General features: G+C 36.9%; 1 protein-coding gene across 9 annotated transcripts in view; it reads right to left on the bottom strand.

Moving 5' to 3' along the window:
• Positions 1–3,490: 3,490 nt before the first annotated feature.
• Positions 3,491–23,552, bottom strand: part of MBTD1 (mbt domain containing 1) — a 68,027-nt gene continuing 47,965 nt past the window's right edge. For all 9 annotated transcript variants that reach the window (XM_027517491.1, XM_027517492.1, XM_027517490.1 and 6 more), the window contains 10 exons: positions 23,272–23,406; positions 22,898–22,986; positions 22,459–22,693; positions 21,810–21,865; positions 21,368–21,472; positions 16,870–17,017; positions 15,821–15,903; positions 15,311–15,545; positions 14,735–14,812; positions 3,491–6,685 (listed from right to left, as the gene is read on the bottom strand). In XM_027517491.1, the coding sequence (XP_027373292.1) occupies positions 6,567–6,685; positions 14,735–14,812; positions 15,311–15,545; positions 15,821–15,903; positions 16,870–17,017; positions 21,368–21,472; positions 21,810–21,865; positions 22,459–22,693; positions 22,898–22,986; positions 23,272–23,406 (1,283 nt within the window). In that variant the 3' untranslated portion in view covers positions 3,491–6,566. The remainder of the gene's footprint in view (positions 6,686–14,734; positions 14,813–15,310; positions 15,546–15,820; positions 15,904–16,869; positions 17,018–21,367; positions 21,473–21,809; positions 21,866–22,458; positions 22,694–22,897; positions 22,987–23,271; positions 23,407–23,552) is intronic.

Here is a 23,552-nt window from a genome sequence, read left to right as displayed (position 1 = left end):
TTACACTCTTATTGACTGCAAACTGGGCAAGTTGAAGAAGTGGAAAATGGAAACCTAAGGATATCTGTAAGATGAGGATGATACCAAGACAATGCAGGGTTAAATGAAATAATGCATGTAGAGCTGTTTAACCTAGTGCCTGGCCCATGGCCGGTACACAAACAGTCCCTGCAATCCTACCTCCCTTCTTACTCTCTACCCTAGGGTGGGATATGTATCATGATTATTCCCTGGGCTAAAGTAGTTACGTGGTTACAAAATCCAAATTGTCTGTTTTTAAGGTTAATTTTTACTGGATTGGCAAAGTTGTAAAACGATACCAAATAGTACCTATCATTATCATTTGGATTTTGCCTTAAACATGAGATTATAGAAATATGTGGGTTTACGAATAGCTGTTTTTGGAAAACAGTGACAGCTTTTTATTGTCACTTCCACATAAAAGACTTAACATTGTGTGGTTTGCTTCTTTTGCCGTGGGATTCTTGGTTCCCCAATCAGGTATTGAACCCAGGCCACTGCAGTGAAAGCCCAGAATGCTCACCACTATGCCACCAGGGAATTCTCTCAACATTGTTTTTTGTGCACACTGCTATATTATAAGACAATGACAAATACGTCAATCAGTTCAGTTCAGTTGCTCAGTTGTGTCTGACTCTTTGCGACCCTATGGACTGCAGCATGCCAGGCCTCCCTGACCTTCACCAACTTCTGGAGTTTACTTAAACTCATGTCCGTTGAGTCAGTGATGCCATCCAACCATCTAAAAATCCTGTTGTCCCCTTCTCCTGCCTTCAATCTTTCCCAACATCAGGGTCTTTTCAAATCAGCTTCAACATCAGTCCTTCCAATGAATATTCAGCACTGATTTCCTTTAGGATGGATGTGTTGGATCTCCTTACAGTCCAAGGGACTCCTAAGAGTCTTCTCCAATACCACTGTTCAAAAGCATCAATTCTTTGGCACTCAGCTTTCTTTATAGTCCAACTCTCACATCCATACACGACTACTGAAAAACCATAGCCTTGACTAGAAGGATCTTTGTTGGCAAAGTAATGTCTGTTTTTTAATATGCTGTCTAGGTTGGTCCTAACTTTTCTTCCAAGGAATAAGCGTCTTTTAATTTCAGGCTGCAGTCACCATCTGCAGTGATTTTGGAGCTGTTTTGAAGTCTGTCACTGTTTCCCCATCTATTTGCCATGAAGTGATGGGACCAGATACCTTGATCTTAGTTTTTTCAATGTTTAGCTTTAAGCCAACTTTTTCACTCCTCTTTCACTGTCATTAAGAGGCTCTTTAGTTCTTTGCTTTCTGCCATAAGGGTGGTGTCCTCTGCATATCTGAGGTTATTGATATTTCTTCCGGGAATCTTGATTCCAGCTTGTGCTTCATCCAGCCCAGCGTTTCTCATGATGTACTCTGCATGTAAGTTAAATAAGCAGGGTGACAATATATAGCCTTGACATACTCCTTTCCCTATTTAGAACCAGTCTGTTCCATGTGCAGTTCTAACTGTTGCTTCCTGACCTGCATACAGATTTCTCAAGAGGAAGGTCAGATGGTCTGGTATTCTCATCTCTTCAAGAACCTTCCAGTTTGTGGTGATCCACATAGTCAAAGGCTTTGGCATAAGTCAATAAAGCAGAAGTAGATGTTTTTCTGGAACTGTCTGGCTTTTTTGATAATCCAATGGATGTTGGCAATTTGATCTCTGGTTCCTCTGCCTTTTCTAAAATGGTTCACGTACGGTTGAAAGCCTGGCTTGGAGAATTTTGAGCATTACTTACTTTACTAGCGTGTGAGTTGTGGAGAAGGCAATGGCACCCTACTCCAGTACTTTTGGCCTAGAAAATCCCATGGACCGAGGAGCCTGGTGGGCTGCAGTCCATGGGGCTGCAGAGTCGGACACGACTGAAGCAACTTAGCAGTAGCAGCAGCGTGTGAGTTGAGTGCAATTGTGCGGTAGTTTGAGCATTCTTTGGCATTGCCTTTCTTTGGGATTGGAATGAAAAACTGACCTTTTCCAGTCCTGTGGCCACTTCTGAGTTTTCCAAATATGCTGGCATATTGAGTGCAGCACTTTCACAGCATCATATTTTAGGATTTGAAATAGCTCAACTGGAATTCCATCACCTCCACTAGCTTTGTTTGTAGTGATGTTTCCTAAGGCCCATTTGACTTTTCATTCCAAAATGTCTGGCTCTAGGTGAGTGATCATACCATTGTGATTATCTGGGTTAGGAAGATCTTTTTTATATAGTTCTGTGTATTCTTGCCCCCCTCTTCTTAATATCGTCTGCTTCTGTTAGGTCCATACCATTTCTGTCCTTTATTGTGCCCATCTTTGTATGAAATGTTCCCTTGGCATCTCTAATGTTCTTGAAGAGATCTCTAGTCTTTCCCATTCTATTGTTTTCCTCTATTTCTTTGCACTGATCACTGAGGAAGGCTTTTTTTAATCTCTCCTTGCTATTCTTTGTATTCTTTAAATACATCAATAGCTTGGTATAAAAAAATGTCAGGATTCTAATTTCAAGTGAAGAATTTCAAAAAATGTTAGCATTTTCAAAGTCATTTTTTAGTTTCAAATGAATTTCATGTTTATATATGCTGCATGCTTTCACTACATTTAGTAGCAATTTCACTACAATTAGTAGATCCTGAGGCAGACCTGGGATATGCATTTTAATGTGGGGGTACCCATCCCTGATCCCAAAGCACCCTGGCTGAGGTACTTGTAATTAGCAGCAGCAGTTACGTACAGGCTTATTCTGTGCCAGGGCTGTTCTAGGAATTTTTTTGTTACACGTTCAGAACTCTTCATCACTCCTGCTGGCTTACCTTATGAGAGTACAGGTTTTGTGAGGGAGGAACTGATCCAACTTTCCCTGGGGCCTTTGACTGCTTACAGAAGGCACCATGTATGTGAGAGAGCAAAAGAGACACAGATGTATAGAACAGTCTTTTGGACTCTGTGGGAGAGGGAGAGAGTGGGATGATTTGGGAGAATGGCATTGAAACATGTATAATATCATATATGAAATGAATCACTAGTCCAGGTTCGATGCATGATAATGGATGCTTGGGGCTGGTGCACTGAGACGACCCAGAGGGAGAGTACGGGAAGGGAGATGGGAGGGGGCTTCAGGATGGGGAACACATGTACACCCATGGCGGATTCATGTTGATTTGTGGCAAAACCAATACAATATTGTAAAGTAATTAGCCCCCAATTAAAATAAATAAATTTATATTAAAAAAAAAGAGAGAAGGCACTCAAGGGACTCCCCTAGCTGTCCAGTGGTTAAGACCGCAGTTCCACTGCAGGGGGCGCAGGTTGAATCCCCGGTCCAGAAACTAGGATCCCTCCTGCCGCCAGGTGCGGCCAAAAAACAATTACAAAGAAAAAATAAAGAAGGCATTCAATGTTTTGAATGAAAAAGGAAATTCCTCAAATAGCAAGCATATTAAAGAACTGCTCAGGTGCAACTTAACTTTAACGTTTTATTTTGTGTAAAAAAGGGCAAATTTAGTGAATTATTTTCATCTTGTACACAAAGTTATAATTTTAATGCTTTTAACACATCCATGCTGAAAATTTTCAATTTGGTAAAAATGAAAGGAACATAAATTTCTCCAAAGGAATTTTTCACGCCATTATATATACACGTCATGAGAAAGTTTCACTTTCTGAATGATCACAAGTTACCAAGAAAATAAAAGATTAAATTTGTACAGATATTGATCTATATATCAAATACATACAGAAATGATGTAAAAACCTTATGCAGTTTACTTTGACCTCTGTCCTCAAAAGATTTGCCCAGGGACAGATGCTTTTCTTTTGTATAAATGACTGTGGCTTTATTTAAAATATGAAAATCAAAGGAAGAAACCCAGTTTAATCACAGTATTTTTAAAATCCCTTCCCAATAGTAAAGGATCATTACCAAATATATAGCACCATAATACAAATATTGATGGGAGAGGGTATTCACATCACACAAAATGAATAATAATAAAAACAAACAAACACTGAAAACCCGTGTTAGTATCCATAGAAGAAGAAGTTGATAACAGCTTTAGCTTTCCTCATACACAGCAAGGAAAAAGTTAAAGAGTTTAAACCACCAAAAACCCCCAAATAATCCTAACAGGAAAAAAAAACAAAACAAGAACGAACCCAAGGTCAGCAGTATATTTGAACCGTAAGAGAACGGGGCTACTGAGTTGTACGCTTGGAGTTGTGGCTAAGACATGAATCTCCTCTGCCACCAACTCGTTTTCTGTTCTTTCGGCAGTAGGAGTGAAGAGCCTGAACAGTGTAGAGGGCTTCAGATCGAGTTTATCTGGTACAAAGTCCTTACCATCACCATGCTGGTCATGGGATTAAGACAAGAAACACTTCATAAATATTAATAATATGTGGCAAATTTGAAAACAGCCTGGCTTTGCTGTAAAGTTAGAAGCTTATAAAATCTGGCTACAAATGAGCATTTCACAGAACTAATTACCAGGCTCCAAATCAAATCCCTCCTGGTTTATTCAGTTCCCCATAGAGATCTTAAGCTCAGGGTACTGGTAAAGCACACGCTACAACTGGCTTCTGGTGCCCATAACACGGAATCGGAGTCCTGGGTTTAAATTCACTGAGCCTGAGAATAACGACTGTTGTAACCTTTGCTTTAGAAGTCTTCCAGGCTTTAAGTTCATGGGAAGATTCTTAAAAGTTGAAGATCTGGGAAGTTTATGTCACATTTACAGTAGGTCCCTCTCAGTAATGTTTAAGATAAATATCCAGTAATTTAACAGCTGAATTCACATATATTTGACACATAAGAATCAACCTGGCATTGATATGACTTGCATTTATGCCCCTAAAGAGACAGTATTAAGAAATGTTGACATGCAATTCCATACATTCTTACACTATAAAGTAACAAATTTTACTTCCAGTAGCAACTACAAAACCTTATGATATTAACCCCTCTTGCATAGAATGAGGTAAACCTGTGCATATTACCAATGCTATTATTCCCAAAAGTAGAGCAATATTTTAGAAAATAAATTGCTGGTTTTTAATGTTCTATGCATTTTAAAATTCAAACAAAAAAAATCTTACCTAATATGGTCTCCTGGGGCTTTCCATTAACATTTTTTTAAAGCATTCCATAGGCTGAAGGACTGTAGAGGTTAATCATTTTGATTAATTTCTAATTAGCCCTACCTATATTCCAGAGGAGATGGTTAATATTACCACTCTGAAGAGGCCAGGCTAATACCCAGAAGCACTTCTACAACAGATGCAATTAATTCCTGAGAGTTTAGTTTATGAACCTCACTGGTAAATGCTAAAGCTCTCTCATTCAGTCACAACTCAGTCAGAAAAATGCAGAGAGCAAACCTTTCACCAATTTACCCTTATATCCTTTTTTAAACGAAGCCATGCGAATTTAAAAACAGGGAATGTTTGAAATGGTCCAAATCAGTTATTACTGTAAAATCTGAATACAGTTAAAGACAATTTGTACATATACATATATGGAATTTTAAGAAAATTAAATTCTCTTTCAAATTAGTTTTCTAACAAATCCAGGATAGTCAAAAGCAGAGCAGGAATGATTTTGAAATCTAGACTCTTCTTGGCTTTAAACTGTTAAAATAATTTTGATTCTCTTGGTAATACAGAACACATAAGTTTTGGGGTGTAGTTATACAAGTATTATCTCACAGATGGAGAGAACTAATGAGAATTCCTTTTGTGGGATATTTTTTAGTAAGGAAAATAACATAAACTTAGGACAATATTGCATTTTCCCCAATCCCTCAACATGTAGACCGAGATCTTGTATATCTTGTCAACCATTCCAGTTTAACATTTTAGTGTTAGGATGATTTTACTCATTTTTAATTAAAAGAGAACATATAAAGTATCCAGAGTTCTTCCAGTTTCATATAGAACTCTAAATAAATTTTCACAGAATGAAACACTTCTGTACAAATATTTAAAATGGGCTGCAATAAAATGCCAACAAGCAGAATTAATTACCCTTCCATGATTTATGTGGTGATGAGCTCTCCACAGGGGGGATTCAGTTGCATATTCTGCAGCAGAGGAAGCTGGAGATGTGACTGGCCTAACTTCTAAAATCCCAAAATCTCCCAACAGGTACCAAAAAGGTTCATTAGTAATGACAGTTCGTTTGCATTTACAACAGTATCTTTCTTAAGTCATTTCCTTCAATCCTGCTACCTAAACTTTAATCTTACCAAAAAAGTTAGAATTTCAATTCTTGTTAACAATGCACATAAATCCAAACTTGGAAAATATTACAAAATTCTTTCAAAAGCTTCAAATACAACACAAAAATTGTCCATCTTTATAAATTGAAAAATTTCCCCCCAAGGCTAAAATAGTTTCCCTACCCACTTGAAAAATCTGGAACTGAAATTTTCTATGTTTAGCAAAATGTCCCAGTAGAATAGCCCCGCTGTACAGCTGGATTGATTATAAAATCAGTCCTGTGTAAAATTCTTTCCCTCCCACCCTCAGTTTCTGAGCAACCTCAAGGCTCTTGTTTGATGTAAAAGTTGGCAGAGCCATTGCTTTCCTGATCAGATGCTCCTTGGAGGAAACTATAATCCTCTCCATCTATCAACTCCTCTTTCAGCTGCAATGTAGTCACTGCAAGAAAGAGATAAATATACAAGATGTTATTAAGTCTTTCTGGAATATTCAGATTGCTTTTAATCTTCATGTTCCACCAGCTTTATAGTTAATAAGAGGCTTCTTCATGTCTTCAATAATTTTAAAACTAACTCCCCCTGAAGGAGGAGCATTTAATTACTTTTAATTTTCAAAGTATATTTGTAGTTGAGAAAAGTTTCAAAAAAGAACAACACTACAAATTGGACACTGCACAAATGAACACTGTCAATGAAATGTTGAAGATGATAGTGATCACTAATTTGACTAGAATTTTTCTCATGATTAAGTATTCACTTTTATGTCAATGCCTATATAAATGATGTATTTTTTGGAGAGTTCTGAACTATAGTAAGTAACAGAATAAATATGACTTTAATATGTTATCTCCAAGGAGTACCTTTGTTAAAGATGCTTCATAAAAAAAAGATAAAATCTAATTTTAAAATAGTATTAAAATAATATAAAATATATGATCTACATATAATTTATATATTTATAAAAATAAATAATAAACCCAATAGTAAAAACATCTGTATTAAAACTAAAATCAAGAAAAACTTGTAATCATTTCAGGTAAAACAGAAATTGACATCAGCAGTGTGAAAGTCACTGGTATAAAACAGCTAACACTTGGAATTCCCTAGTGTCCAGGGGTTAGGACTCTGCTTTCACTGCTGAGAGCATGGGTTCAATCCCTGGTTGTGTAACCAAGATCCTGCAAGCCTCGCAGTGCAGCTAAAAGAGAAACCAAAAACAAAACAGCTAACATTACCAATGAGATCACTTAATAGTACTTACTGCCTGTCCAAATTTTTATCTGAAGATCTTTTTTTTTTTTTTTTTTTAATGAAAAGAAACAACAGTATAGGCAGTCCTCAATTTATGAACAGGTCATGTTCCAATAGGTCTTTATTTTTATAGACAAATGTTTTCCAGTTTCCATTATTTTCAGTGGGGTTTAGGTTTCTTGGTAGCCACTGAAGTCATGCTAGTCAGCATTTTTAGTGGCAGGAGGGCTCCTTCTAATGCATGGACAAGCAAGAAGAGAAAGAAAAATTTTTTTCTTGCTCGTCCCGACACCGGCCTTAGGCAAAAGTTTAGGCAGTTTAATTCTCAGATTTTCCTATCTTCTTTTATAAACATCTCTTAAGTTACCCTCAACACAATTTGCCAGTAACTTCAGATTGCCCTAAATACTTGCCCTGAAGCCCACCCGCTACTTCCTATTAGAACTCTGTGAAGAAAAATTACTTTCTTACTTTAAAAAAGATTAATTTTTTTGGATTGCACTGGGTCTCCATTGCTGCACACAGGCTTCCTCTGGTTTGGGCTTGCGGGGGCTAGTCTTTGTTGCGGTGCGTGGGCTTCTCATCGTGGTGGCTTCTGTTGCAGAGCATGGGCTCTACGTGTGCCGGCTTCAGGAGCTGTGGGACATGGGCTTAGCTGCTCTGTGGCATGTGAAACCACATTCCCTACTTTGGCAGGGGGTTCTTATCCACTGTACACCAGGGAATTCCCTAAAAGGGCTACTTTTAAAGTCAAAATAATGATAGAAAAACACTTTGTGTCTTGATTTCAGTTATAAAATATTAGTTTCAAAAACAAGGGTCTTTGACATCTTATTTGGTAATTTAAAGAATAATCTTCTGCATTCCTCGGGTGGCACAGTGGTAGAAATCCACCTGCCAATGCAGAAGACACAGGTTCGCTCTCTGGTCTGGGAAGATTCCATATGCTGTGGGCACTAAGCCTGTGTGCCACAACTACTGAGCACGTGCTCTAGAGCCAGGAGACACAGCTACTGAGCCCATGTGCTGCAATTACTGGAGCCGGTGCTCCACAATAAGAGCAGCCACCTCAGTAAGTCTGCACCACAGGAGAGGAGCCCCTGTTCGCCACAAGAGAAAAGCCTGTACAGCAATGAAGACACCGCGCAGCCAAGAATAAATATATAATCTTTAAAAAATACGGAAGAAAGTAAAAACAAGCATAATCTTCTGAGATATGCTAATGCATTTTATTTTGCTTTGGTAATGGTGTTAAAAAATTTAAGTCCAAAGACAGAAAAGTGAATACACTATTTCTATAATAATAGCGAAACACATACCAATCAGACTGTTAAAAGGTAAAGCAAACACGACTGACTGCTTGCTTTCTTTAAAAAATCGTTTAAAAATTACTTAATATAAAAAAATGCTTTTATGGAGGATATCAAACACAGAACAGTATCCTTCAAATCAAACCAACATGCATTAATTGCTAAGGACATTTGGACATGAAAATAAACACATGGAAAAGGGAAAAAAAAAACAAATTTCATTAAAGGTGCAGTACCCACAATAAAAGGTTGATTAAAACAATATCTTGTTATATGATGATCAGATGGCTAAATGAATGAGAAAATAATTACTGTGCTTCAAGACCAAATATGTTCCATTCAAATGGATGTTTTTGCTTTTTTTTTTTTAATGTAAGAAAATTAAACTGAGATTCTAAAGCACATCCTGAAACTATTTGCATTTATTATTAACAACAAAGTTCTGGATTATGCTTCTACTCACGTTAATATATGGAAACAATGTTCTAAAAAACATAACTCAAGATAAACATGAAACATTCACTGAGATGTGGGATGTTTTATCTAAAGTTTCCGAGTTTTCATGGAACCTAAAATAAAGCCTGTCTGGTATCTTCACACTCATCATTTTTTCTTTACAGGCCTTATTGTGAATGAATAATGGATGAAATACAATAGACCCTGTGGCTAATGTCACTTTCTACACAAATGCATTTTCTTGGCTCTGTTTTTAAAAGGAAGTTACCTTGCTGACTCTAATCACTAACATTTCAGGACATAAACAGAAATCACACTTTTCTAGTTAGAAGTCCATAAATAGTAAACTCTTGCAAAAGCTAAACCAACTATAGTTAGGCCAGCGACACAGTCCCTACACAGTTTCACCAGAGTAAAATCACACAAAAGTCCCGCAAATGTGCCCCCAGCTCAGAAGACACACATGATGAAGTCTAGAGGAAAGGAAGTCATCAGGAGGCCTTGTGAGCTCTACCCTGTATGTCTACTCCAAGTTCCTCGGTTTTACCAATCCTAAAAGTCAAGTTCTCTCACAAAATGTGACATACACCTTCAAAATCAGTCTAATGCATAAAACAAAACAAAACATCTAAAACGCAGTAAAAATCGAATATATCCAGAGTTCACAATATCTACAGTTAATTAAGTTATAAAAAACTTTCATAATAACAAGTACAAGAGGAAAAAAAAGTTAAAAAAGACAAACAAGGAGCTGAAATGCTCTTTTTTTTGAAATGCTCTTGATATCTGAAAGTAGCAGTCCTAATCCATTTCTTATACAAAAGAGGTACTGTAATTTTTTCTAGATATAAAGATATGAGAGTGATCTTCAGAGAAACAGACTGGGAAGGATAAAGATCACCTAATATACTGTTTAAGAAGGCAAAAGCTAAAGAACACATCCTTAAATGAAAAAAAAGAAAAGAAAAAAAAAAAGGCTGATGACAACTTCAGGTGCAAACAGTAATAAGAAGAAAACAGAGCTAGACACTAAGTCTCATCAGGGTTTTCAACAGGGATTTGAAAGAATGCAAGGCTTTTTAAAGAACAAAAATTAGATGAAAAAATGTAGTTTACAAGCAATAGGTAGGACACATGGCAGAATACATGCCAAATTAGATACCACTTTGATGCTATCTGATCTGTACTCACGTCTAAGATTGATCATATGCAAGTGAAGATCCTCTGACATTCTATGGTAACATGTTTGTTCTCAGCAAGGACAAAGGGCAGTCTTCCTTACTCTACCAGCTTATCCTAACCAATTCAACTTGAATTAAACATTAATCACTGTACATATTTCATGTTCATACAGAAATAAATTTCACTCAAATGCAATACCAAAATTACACAGGTATTTTATTTCCAAATTCATGTTATTCAACTAAGATTGTGGTAAATGTTACTACCAGAACCAAAATTACACAGGAATACAAAACACATGTTTATTGAATGAGATGCTAATGGAATGCTATGTAGAAGAAAGCCTCATTTTTGGATCTGATTAGTCATACTGATCCCTTATTGCATATTTCTCCCTGAAGTCAAGTCACACAGAACTCTGCAATGCAAAATGTTCAACCATTTTAACAAAACCATGAAATAGTACAAGCTATCTCACAAATTCCGTAAGCTGAAAATTACAGCTTTACCTGAATGTGAAGCTCATAAGTGGCTTATAACAAAATAAAAGTCCTTTCCTGATTATTCATTTTAGTGAAGTAACTACCAAGGACTAGTGGAAATGAATTTTTTAGTTGAAAGATAAAGAAAAATTTGATGAGTCAGCATCTGCCATGCGAGACCATGCTTTGTCTCCCACCACCCTAACCCAGACTTTGACCCTCTGCAGTACCTGAAGTGTTGATGTGACTAATTACCTGTTTTGAGGCTGGGACTGAACTCTTGGCTAGTGCGGGGAGGTGGGAAGGCCTCCAGGGCTGTCTGTGCTGGAAGGGTTCGATATGGAGGAGGAGTCAACTCTTCGTCACCAGAGAAGCTCCTCCGCACCCCACCTGTCATGGGCAGGCTTGACAAACTGACAGGCTTCTTCCCAACTGGCATCTTCCTCTCTAAATATCAAGTTAAACTAAAGTAAGCTTTTACTTACATGCGTGGGAAGAAAAGTGTATCATAACTAGGAAAGGTTGTATTGCAGAGGATACTGTGAAAGAGAACCAACTATGCAAGGTTCGTATTTTTGAAAACAAGGATGTGTGTGAGAAACAAGGGTGTGTGTGTGTGTATATGTGTGTGTGTGTGTTGGGGAGTGGATGATAGGGGAGATATTTCTAGTCTCTCTGAGTCTAGTAATCCTGGTTCTTGACTCTGTGGTCAATTTAAAACAAATCAAAGCAAAATGAATGACAGAGAGCACTGAGTGTGGAGCACAGCCAGCTGGCTAACTACTTTCAAGTAAAATTTTAGTTTGAGGGGGACTGAAAATCCAAGGCAGAGAGAATTTTAAAGCCCTACTTGTAGGTATTTCACTGTGCCCGTATAAGCCCAAACACTGTCCTTCAGGGAGAAATCAAACAGCTTAATTAATGAATTATACAAATGGCAGAATTTTACTGGTATGAAATATGTTTCCCTAACTTTTGGTTTATAATTCACTCTTTTAGAAAAAAATTCTTACTCTGAAAAGCAGTTCTAAAATTTAAAGATTCGTGGCCTGCAAGATCTTAAGCAATTTAATTTCTTTTGAAACAGCCTTTGGTTATAGTTTCATTAGCACACATAAGCCTTCAAAGACTTTTACAATACTTTCACCACCAACAAAAAAACACTCTAAGCTTTGCAAAGACTGAACAATCAAGCATACCGCATTTACCTGGTTAAAAATGGAAGGATACTTACAGATCTTTGTGATTATAAGTTATATCTGTTTTATTCCAGAGTTAACATAACTCAGGAAAGAACAATCAGAAATTTGCTTTGCAAAATCAGAACTAAAAGACAAATCTAAGTCAGACAGTATTAATATGTAAAATGATCTGGAAATCAAGTTCCTATGAGTACACATTCAACTCTCAAACCAAAATCACCTGTAGCATTCATTTAGATGAAAAAGTCTAAATGCACTACACACTTGGGAGGTAAAAATGTGAGGAGAATCTTCAATTCTCTACTACTTACAACAGCCCCTGAAGATGGTACAGAAATGAGTGCTGATTTCCTGCTCTAGAATTATTAAACTTTGAGGGAAAAAACACTTTTCAGATTGGACAGATCGTATGTATACAACAGTCTATATGATCCTCTTGACAGAACATTCTTCATATTGTTCGAAAGCACTAGTTAATAGTTACCCCTTTACAGCATGAACACAGCTAATTAAAAAACAGGCTAGAACAATGAAGTCAATCAATTATTTTTGTAAAAAATAAGCCCTACCAAAGAACATAACCAGTAGATGATTTTAGGTTGTAGAAAGACCAGAGTCATAATATGAAATAACAGAGCCAGGATATAATAATCTGTAGATAAACTTAAAAACAAAAGGTTTTGTGTCTGACTGATAAAAATCTGCATGCAATGGATGACTCAAGGTTCCTGAACCCCAGGTTCTTTCTTATTTTGAAATTTCTAATAAACTATTTGCTGAGTAATGTGAAAAAAAAAAAAAGGAATAGACAGTATCTTAAAATGAAGAATGCTTTTCATTCACACATGACTACAATTCCTTATCCTGAATTCCGAAATTCAAAGTTTTTTTTGGGCAACAAAATCAGACCTCACTTGGTGATACTATTTATAATAATCTTTATTTGGCCCATTAAATGTTACTATTTATATATATTCTGCTTCAAAGTGCTGCAGAGTCTGCAAGGGGTGTTACATAATATATGCTACACACACTGTACTTCTTTCAAAAAAACCTCCAGAATTCTTAATTCCAAAGTGCATTTGATCTCTAGGATTTCTAATAAGGGACTGTGAGTCCATAGTTTTTTCTTTTCTATGTCCAAAAGACAATTTAAAGGCATTAGAGATGATGTCGCAATATTAAGAGCTATTAAAATATTAAATAATATGTTCTAGGTTTAAATTCATTTTTTCAGCTAATCCAGAAATCTGATGATGTCACTAAATGGGACATTAAGTTTACTGACACACATTATTAAATGTCACTAAAAATTGGGACACTGATATTATCACTTCATTAATTTCATATTTCTTCCCATGTCCCTAGCCTATTAATTCAAAATGATTAAACCCCATAAACTATAACAAACCCAGTAAGAGTCACACTGAGAGAGGTATGTGAACTGTGTATACAATGCTCAGAAGTTTGTTCTAAAAAATGTCATAAAGTCACTGAGTAGTAAAAAACATTCTTAAATTCAACACATTGCAAAGAAAATTCTGAAATCTCAAATTCTTGTCCAATTAAATGTAAAGACAGGCCAAAGCAGCCTGTACTAATTCAGTCTTAGAGAAAGCTCAATGATCACACCTGCTGTGGTTAGTCCACTGACATGAAGTTACCACATGACTTCTTGCTAATCAGTTTCTGATAAACTGGAAATCATTTTAATCTGCCTGGTTTGGCAATGTTCTCTGGAGTTCTTTTAGGTAAATATCAACCATGGTAAGCAGCCAATAAGCAAAATAATTCTGGGTCTACAGAGGCTTACATCTACAATATAAAGGACGGTAAGAGATAGGTCTTGACGGTTAGCACTATAGTGAGACCGACTTGGGTTTCATGTAGGAAGAAACTAAGCACGCTGCAGTGGCTGCTATAAGTCCCCAGGAAAAAAATGAAAAACAAAATAACTTTATCTTAGGATGAAATATTCCATGACAAGTTTCACAAAGAGAAAAAAAATCTATAGCTTTCTATGATGGAGGGGGAAAGATTTTAAAAGAATCAGAGCTATCAATATATTTTATATTATTCTGGCTATTAATGCCAGTTATCATTCATTGGAAGATAAAATACTGTCAGAAAGCATATTAAGATTTTCTTAAGCTTGATTTCATTAGCTATCAATTTTAATTTCATTTTTCTTTTATTTTTTTAACTTGAATTTAAGTATCATTTTAGAAAGAGTTTTTTTGGTTTAGAAGGATAGGTTTTTTAGTCTCCAAGTCTATTGTAAGCACCAAACACCTGTTTTTATTTTTAATAAAAATTTTTTTAAAAAGGACTAATTTTCAGGTTTACCTATTACTCCAAGAATCATTCATAGACTCTACTCTTTACCATCTATTAAATACTGTGGTAATAACTTCTCCTGTCAATCAAAGACAAGTGCTTCTTATTTTTAAAAAGTCTGCCTTTTATGGCATACTGCACCTTTAAGCATAATACAGGATGCACAGTTATCAGCTCTCACAAGGGATACCATTTCTGTGCAAGGATACCAAGACCCCAGTTGGTTAACAAGTTAGGAAATGTATATAAACACCATGTGGTGACCCACTTTTCTTATGTCCTTTGTATTGCTGGGACTTAGTCTTTTTCTTTTGTTTTGATGAACCTGACTGGCTTTCTCTTGATGCTGAAAAATAAAGAAGAAAATTGGTTATCAGATAATTTCTTACAACTCTCGATACAACTCAGATGAACTACCTTTACCAAGACCATGATGTTTATAAAAGTACACAATGTTTCGAAAATAAGGGTACTTGTTCCTGCAAAACCATGAACCTCAACACCAGACAGATTTCATTATTTATTCAATAAGCGCTTTGTATATGTTAATAAATTTTAGCCTGTAACTTTAAACTCACTAAAGGAAGTCTAATTTAATTCGGTGGGTGTTCTTAATGTTGTGCTATAGTCATTAAGCAACTGACTATTGAGTTCACACTGCCATGGCACACATGGTCTGATTCTGTGATATCATGGTTGAGTCTTATCAGGTAAGATCTTACCTGGCAACCAATCAGACACAGGTATATTCTGGTCCTGTAAGCTCACAAGATGATTTATGTATGACAATCCTTGGAGAATTGCTGATTTTTACAAAAGGACACCTTTTCTTATACCAACTTACACTGTGATGCTGGAGGCTGTAGTTGATATCCAGTTAATTGACACCACCCTACAGGATAGAGGTCAGGGGACTCACAGTCTACCCACTGATCATATTCTTCTTCCCATCCATCAAAATGTATCCTCAAGAGACGATGAATAATTCGAGTTACTGTGGCTACACATATTAATCGTGGCTCCATGAGGTCCACTGCTTCTAATTTCATTCCGACACGAAATCCGTGATTTGGAACATCCTAACATGGAGAAGCAAAACATTAACACTGGTGAAAAGAAGAATGTGTAACTCCATCATCACTAGGAAAGAAAAAAAGAGAGGTAACATAACCAATTAACAATTTAGACCAAAAAAACCCTTTACTGAAACATATGAAGGTGAAGCATGTAAGAACTAGTTAGGAACTGCATTCATTCCTAATAATGAAACAAAGTTTGGAAACAAATTTCAACTCCTATGTAAAGGAAATACCTACACTGTTTAACTAATATGTATGTGTTTATTTAAATTTACCTTATTAAACAGTTTTACTGGTGCTGCAATGGAGCCAGTTTCCCTGAGGTAGTCAAACCATTTAAAAGGAAGCTTTGTATAACCTGGAAAACACAACTAGTTTAACTAGAAGTTCATTTAAAATTAGTGTAATATAAAAATGCAGATATAAAGTAATTCAGTACACATTACAATCTCATGAGCTAATGCTGCAGAGTACAATAATTCCTCCCTGTTATATGGCTCTTCCTGTTTTTCTAGACAGAAACAGGTGCACCCACATATCCTATAAGAACTAGACTTTTGCTTTTCAATCCTAGGCTTAGAATAGTCTAACATTTAATATTTTTCAGTAATATTTTTCTTTCTTTGTAAGAAAGAACAGTGGCTGGGCAAATACTGTTTTTACAGTCTTCTGTTTTGGCTTTTCTCCTTAAGAGAAAAATCCAAGGCTCAGATATTGAAATTAGGAAAGTCACTGGTTAAGCCATATGAACTATTTAAGGGTATCATTTTTAAAAAGTCATACGGTAATTTTTATTTTTTTTTGGTAATATCACCTGCCTTGGGAGATCTTAATTTCCTAACCAGGGATTGAACCCAGGGCCCTGACAGTGAAACCTCCAAGTCCTAACAACTGGAATGCCAGGGAGCTTCCTCATACAGTAATCTAAACATGAAAACTTGCTTTCTCTCAAAGGCTAAAGTCTATTTTTTAAAAAAAGTTTATGTATGTGATAGCCCTTTGAGCCTACATCATCATCTCAACAGGGATGAGAATACCAATTCTTATTATAAAATGTACAAATGCTCAGGAAAAATTCTACATCAATTTATTAAAGCTAGCTAGGTTACAGGTCTTTATGTTTTCAGACACCCCACAGCTCTTGATATAAATATATAAATATGTAACACACATATGTTTATATATACATATTATATTTTCATACAGCAAATAATCTAGGGCTAAAAATAAAAAAGAAATCTAGGGCTGTGGTAAACAGTGTAAACAGGTACCATGTAAAAAGAAAACAAGGATGAATACCCAGGTATATATTAGAAAAAAGTACCTCTGGGTGGAGTGAGTTCAATCATGTTAATTTCACAGAAACCAACAGGGAAAATAGAAGGGGAGGTTGCATGATAACAGAACCAGTCAGATCCATCTGCTGCTTCTGAGCCATCGATCCCTATCATCAGGAATCCATCAGCCAGCACCTTTTAAATTAAGAGAATTGCAACTATTTAAAATTAGGTACCACTATTATAAAAATGATCCTTTAAGTGACATTCTAAAAGAATGCAAAATCTATTACATAAAGATCTCGTGAAAGTGAGAAATGTTTATTGAACTCTCTTAAATAACTGAAATTATAATGAAAAACAAATCTGTATAAATTCTACTGTGTGCCAGAAATAAAAGCATGGTTACAGAGAAGTAATTGTAGAGGTCTAAGGAAAACATACTCCTGACGATGGCCAAGGCTGTTATCTTCTGTGGCATCAAACGGGGGGCTGAGTGCTCTTTTACAATTCAACTATCTAGTCTTGGCTAAGCTTTAAATCTTATTCAGTAGGAACTCTACTTATATCCTTCTGATTTTCACATAGTGGAGTTTTTCTAAACTTTTTCCATGTTCCTCAAGCTCCAACTTTACCGCTTTCATGCTCTGGATAACTGTGCTCCTCCATGACAGAAACTACGAGAGGGACCTCACAGTCCATCCTGTGCACGTCAGACTGCTCTAAGTAGTAGTCCTTCCTTTGCCTCTCAAGACAAACCTCTCCATGTCTCCCAACTCCCGTTATATTAAAAGTATTTTATTTTGAAACAGTTCACACTTAAAAAAAGGTATATACAGAGTACAACAAATTCCTAAATACTCTTCACCCAGAGACCCAATTCAAGTTATATCACTCAGTCGTGTCCGACTTTTTGCAACCCCATGGACTGTAGCCTGCCAGGCTCCTCTGTCCATGGGGATCCTCCAGACAAGAATACTGAATTGGGTTGCCATGGTCCCCTCCAGGAGATCTTCCCAACCCAGGGATTGAACCCAGGTCTCCCACATTGCAGGCAGATTCCTTACCGTCTGAGCCACCAGGGAAGCCCAAGAATACTAGAGTGGGTAGCTTATCGCTTCTCCAGGAGAATTTCCTGACCCAGGAATCGAACTGGGGTTTCCTACATTGTAGGCAGATTCTTTAAGAGCTGAGCTATCCGGGAAGCAGCGATCTTCTAGTTTGTCAAATCCAGTGTCTTTTTCCCAACACTTCACCCTCCTTTACAATATCCCATACCAGCTGACTTCTCAATTTTTTGAAGCATTTATTCCCAGATTCTCATTACATTATAGTCTACTGATCCATCTTCTCACCTCTGTGTTCATTGCTTCACATTTTTTTTGGCAACCACCCTTTCACCTTCAACTCTTGTTTCTGATTTTAGCCCTTTTCTTTTGTTTTCATGATGGCATTCACTCTTCAATGGCTGACTTTTATGCCAACAATTTCTCAAGTTTTATCATGAGTTTTTCACCCTCCTAGTGTCTCAGGCCTGCATTTTACCTGCATGCTGAATATATTCTCTGAGAGTTAGTACAGGGCATCAAACCAACAACTCTTTCTCCAGCTCCTTTCAAGGGCAATCAATTGCTGGGTCCCCACAACTCCCCCTAAACATTCAGTCCCTTTATCCTAGCCATTAACTCTCTCTCCACTATGTTGCTTAATATTATCGCTTTCAGCCTTCCCTATGTACATTTCCCCTCTTACACAGTTAAAACTTTCCTTTGCTATGTACTCTGTTCATGCCAGAAAGCTTTACCAGCTTAACTTGTTCACTAAAGAAAACTCAACGTTGACCAAGCACTAAAGACTGCACAAATTAATTTCACATCACCTTTTTGTCTACTTGCAGGTTCTGTTCTCCTAGTTCTTTCTTTTTTTTTTTTTTTTTAGTTATTTCTACTATATTGGATATATATATACTGATTTTCTCTTTAACCTTAAGAACTCTGAGACCTCTAGAAAGGACTACCTCCACTCATACAGGATTCGTTTTTCCCTTTTGAACACAGCTTAGTGAATCAGGGGCTCGTATCCCACCTTCAGAGTACCACGCAAAAAGCTGGGCTCAGTTGTTCAGATTTTCTCTGCAATTAGAATTAACATACAGAGAGATAACAGTCAAGCCATGGGTTGGAGCTGGCACTGAAAGGCAGTGATACAGAAGGGTGAATGAAGTGAAAGTTGCTCAGTAGTTTCTGACTCTTTGTTACACCATGGACTGTAGCCCTCCAAGCTCCTCCGTCCATGGGATTCTCCAGGCAAGAATACTGGAGTGGGTTACCATGCCCTTCTCCAGGGGATCTTCCCAGACTAAGGATCGAATCTAGGTATCCCACAATTGCAAGGAGATTCTTTACCATCTGAGGTACCGGGGAAGCCCAACAGAAGGGTGAGGGGCTACCATATGGAGGCTGAATACGCAGGACACCAGGAGAGAGAGAGAATAAAAGAAGAGTGGCACAGACACAGAGCAGAGATGGAACAAAGAGGCCCGTAGAGGCAGAGGACAGCGCTAAGCTTATGCCTTTCCAGGTTTCATCCCTGGGGCCTTCTACGTCTATGAACGTGCCCACTGAATCCTCAGAGTGACTTTTCTAAAGCCCACTTGAGGGGGTTTCTGTTCCTTATAAACAAAAAGTCTGGCCCAGAATATTCAAAGCAACCTGTCCGACGTGACCTGTGTGTGAGCCTTTCGCCATTTCCTAAGCGTGGCCTGTGCCTTTCACTCTTGGTGCTTCTGTGCATATTCTCTTTCCATGGCACAGTTTCCTCCTGAATCTCTTCTCGGCCCAGTTTTTCCCATCCTTCAAAATGAAGTTTTCAAATGTCTTCTCTTCCACAAAGCTTCTCCTGATTCCTCTAAGAAGAGGCTCTTCTTTATCTGAATTTCAACAGTACTTGTACCATTCTTGAATCATAGTTGATCTTGTACATTAAAACATATTTTCCTACATCTTATCTTGTTCTACAAGACTGTAAGCTTTATAGAGTCCAAACCAACCTAGCACTGCAAGAATTCATTTTAAGTATTTTCTGAGTGAAGCTTAATATTCTACTCACTGGACACTTATTTTCCTTTCACACAGAGCATGACACGATGGTGCTGATTTCCAAATCTGGCTGTCAAGAGTTACATCTTGAGAACTTTTTAATTATTATTTTTTTTAAACAAATACAAATATCTGGGTAGTCTTTCTTATGATTCTGATTGAGCAGGTCTAGAGTAGGTCATGGGAATCTATGTTTTAAATACCAACAGGTAGTCTGGATTCCTAGTCAGGTCAAAAGGAAGAATAAGGGTTTAGAGTCAGTCTGGTTTAGCTGTGTGACCTTGAACACAAGTGTACAGGACATGGCAGCCAACATAACTTTTTAATTCTTTTGGCTTAAGGCTTAAAGGACTTCCTTTGTGGCTCAGCTGTTAAAAAGTCCGCCTGCAATGCAGGAGACCTGGGTTCAATCCCTCGGTTGGGAAGATCCCCTGGAGAAGGGAAAGGCTACCCACTCCAGTATTCTGGCCTGGAGAATTCCATGGACTCTATAGTCCGTGGGGTTGCAAAGACATGATGAACAACATTCACTTTAAGGATTAAACTGTGTTGAAATGCAAGTCACAATTTAATTACACCTTTATGTAAGTGTATTCTGGATCAATAGGTCTTAACCCTGATTGTACTTCAGAATCACCTGGGGACCTTAAAAAAAATGCCAATTCTAAGACTGATTAAATCAGAATGGGAGTGCGGGGTTGGAGAAGAGGCTTAGTCAATAGTATTATTATTATTTTTTAAAGTTCTCCAGGAGATTTCAATGCCTACTAACAATTGAGAACCACTCTTCTACATCTTCTTGTAAAAACAGTTTAAGAAGAGAGGAAAAAGAGAAAAGAAGCAATAAAGTACTACCAATGGAGGGAAAAAGCACAAAAAGGAAACACAGGAAACTGAGGATAAACTAGCATTGTTACAATTTTGTATTGGACAAGTTTTGACTAGGAAGTAACTTAAATAAATATTATTCTTTTAACTTAGGATATACTTCCATAAAATAAAAGTAGCAGACTCAAGATAACAATCTTGATAATAAGATATATACAAAGAAAACCTCTGGTAAGAGAACTCAAATTTATCTTGCAATTACTACTGACATTCTCCCCAGTGAAGACACAGATGCACACATTTTAGGTCAAAATGAACGTTAGGGGCCTCCTTCTCATATTTGTTGTTGCTTAGTTGTTATGTCCTGTCCTACTTCCTACTTTTTTGCAACCCCATGAACTGTAGCCCGCCAGGGTCCTCTGTCGATGGGATTTCCCAGGCAAGAATACTGGAGTGGGTTGCCATTTCCTTCTCCAGGGGATCTTCCCAGCCTAGGAATAGAACCCATGTCTCCTGCACTGGCAGGCAGATTCTTTACCAGTTAGCCACCAGGGAAGCCCAGTACTTTAAAACTAGTTCCTATAACTTCATTTCTATATTTTAAAACCTATTCTCTTACCTTTCTAATGGTCGCAACACATATTGTGGAAAGATTTAATGGGTCTATAGCTTCCAATTTCATTCCTTCCTTGAACCATTCCCCACTCTGGTCTACTTCTTTTACCTACAGAATTACATGAAAGCACATCTATTGTTACAGGTGTTATCAGTTTAATAATTAAAATAATACCAATTTGAAAAAGTTTATAAGATGAAAATACCAAGTACCTTCTCCTACCTACCTAATATTATAACTCAAACTTCCATTACGGAATAGAGAGAATTCAGGCAAATAGAATTTAAGAATAATTATAATCAATAGTTGTGACACATATGGATTACAAGGTCTTAATCCTTTTAGGTGAATATATGTAATTGTGATTTCTATAATATTAGGAAAAAACCCACAACCCTCTTTCAAACATAATTTACAAATGAGGGTTCTTATAAAAACTTCTTACCTTAGCAAATAAATGTGGTGGTGTATCAAAATGTCCATCCTGTTTCTTTGTAATATCTACAAGGAAAAGTTACATACTAATCTGTCAGCATTTGTGAGAAGACCAAAAACCACGTTTTTTTGAAGGTTTCAAACTCACAAGGTACGTATACTCTAAAACATGGCAAAAATACGTGCCTTCTACATTCCAGTGAATAATATTCTTTAAAAGTCTCTATCTCTTTAGAGTACATGTGCTATTAAGTACATTTAGCCAATTAGAATGCTGGGAATTCCCTAGTTAGGGATAAAAGTATGTTTTAAAGTGTTTAGTATTAAGTCTAACCACATTTAATTTTGGTATTTCTACTAACACTGAATGGAAAGGGAAAGGCTATCTTCTTTCAAACGGGCTGGATAAAAAAGTGTAAGAAAACAAATGTAGTTGTGACCGAAAGGGCTTTATTTTTAACTTGAGCATAAGTGGAAGGAATATAAAGGAACTGGTTAGGACATTTAATCTTCTGGCGTGAACCTTCCCTAATTAAGGTAGAATAAGCAGCCCAACACAACTGATTTTGATCTCTGCTATTCTGCGGAGAAAAATACCCACGGAGTACAATTTAGCCTCAACGTTATTTTCAACAGGAATTCTTGTGACAGGTGCTTACCAGATCTTTTGAATCGATGGCCTATGCTTCGAGACCAACCAATATGATGGATTAATGGGCTGTGCATATGGCACCAGAAGTCGTCTGTTCTATCTTCACTCTCTTCATACACTAGTCTTAATCTTCCTCCAATGACACTCTCCACCACTGCCACTCGTGTTCGACACAAATGCCTCTTGTCAACCACCTCTACTCTCATGCAAGGTTTGAAAGGATACTGCATGCTCTCTGAAACCTTGAAAGAAAAGCAGAACTTTTGAGAATTCATGACAAAGGTCTACAAATTAGTATTCTACTATAAAAATATCTAGTGCACTCAATAGTTAACATAGGTCATTTGACTCACTAATTGAAACAATTATTTAAAAAGCTTTGAAGTTACTCCATTTTTTAGAGTTCTCATTTGCCACTTGAGTCCTTTCTAAGATCTTGTCTTTACCTTTTGTGAGAAATCGGGAGGCAGAGTTTTGGCACCAGTAAGTCGTTTCACTAGAAAAGCTTTCCAGTTTGTATACTTATGCTGAATAGCTAAAAAAAAAGAAATAACCAGTTATACTTTAGCAAAGAAGATAACTGCTTCAAAAGCTATTTGCTTAAAAAAAAAAAAAAAAGTAACAAATTTCCCTGCAGTTAAAATTCTTAAGAAGAATAACAAAAATAGGGAAAACAAGTATGTCTTGCTAGCAAATAAGTTACCTGAAATAAAAAAATTATTTTAATTTTTATGTCACTTGTCACTGTAATGTTACTAATTGTGAAACTGCATTAAAGTTCAGATACTTAAAATACAGTAAGGGTAAAGAAGTTACTCACTTCTAGGAGGGACAAGAGGTTTTCCACTTGCAGCACACCAACCAACTGGATGGATATCAGAACCACATATACTGTACCAGAAGTCCAGACCAGAGTCATTTTCAAATCCTTCATATCTTAAGAGGGCATTATAACCTGAAACCAACAAAGCAGTCACCACATAATAAGAAAATCAAATGAAATAAAACAGAATACAGCTGCTGGTAGTGAGTATCAAATGTCAGTGAACATCTGCAACAGGTGCAGAGCTTGTGAACAGACAAGACGGCTGGGCCTCATAC

Source organism: Bos indicus x Bos taurus, chromosome 19, assembly GCF_003369695.1.
Source record: "Bos indicus x Bos taurus breed Angus x Brahman F1 hybrid chromosome 19, Bos_hybrid_MaternalHap_v2.0, whole genome shotgun sequence".
Taxonomy (NCBI): Eukaryota; Metazoa; Chordata; class Mammalia; order Artiodactyla; family Bovidae; genus Bos; species Bos indicus x Bos taurus.
Note: the sequence above shows the minus strand (reverse complement) of the source record. Positions and strands in the feature narration are given on the sequence as shown.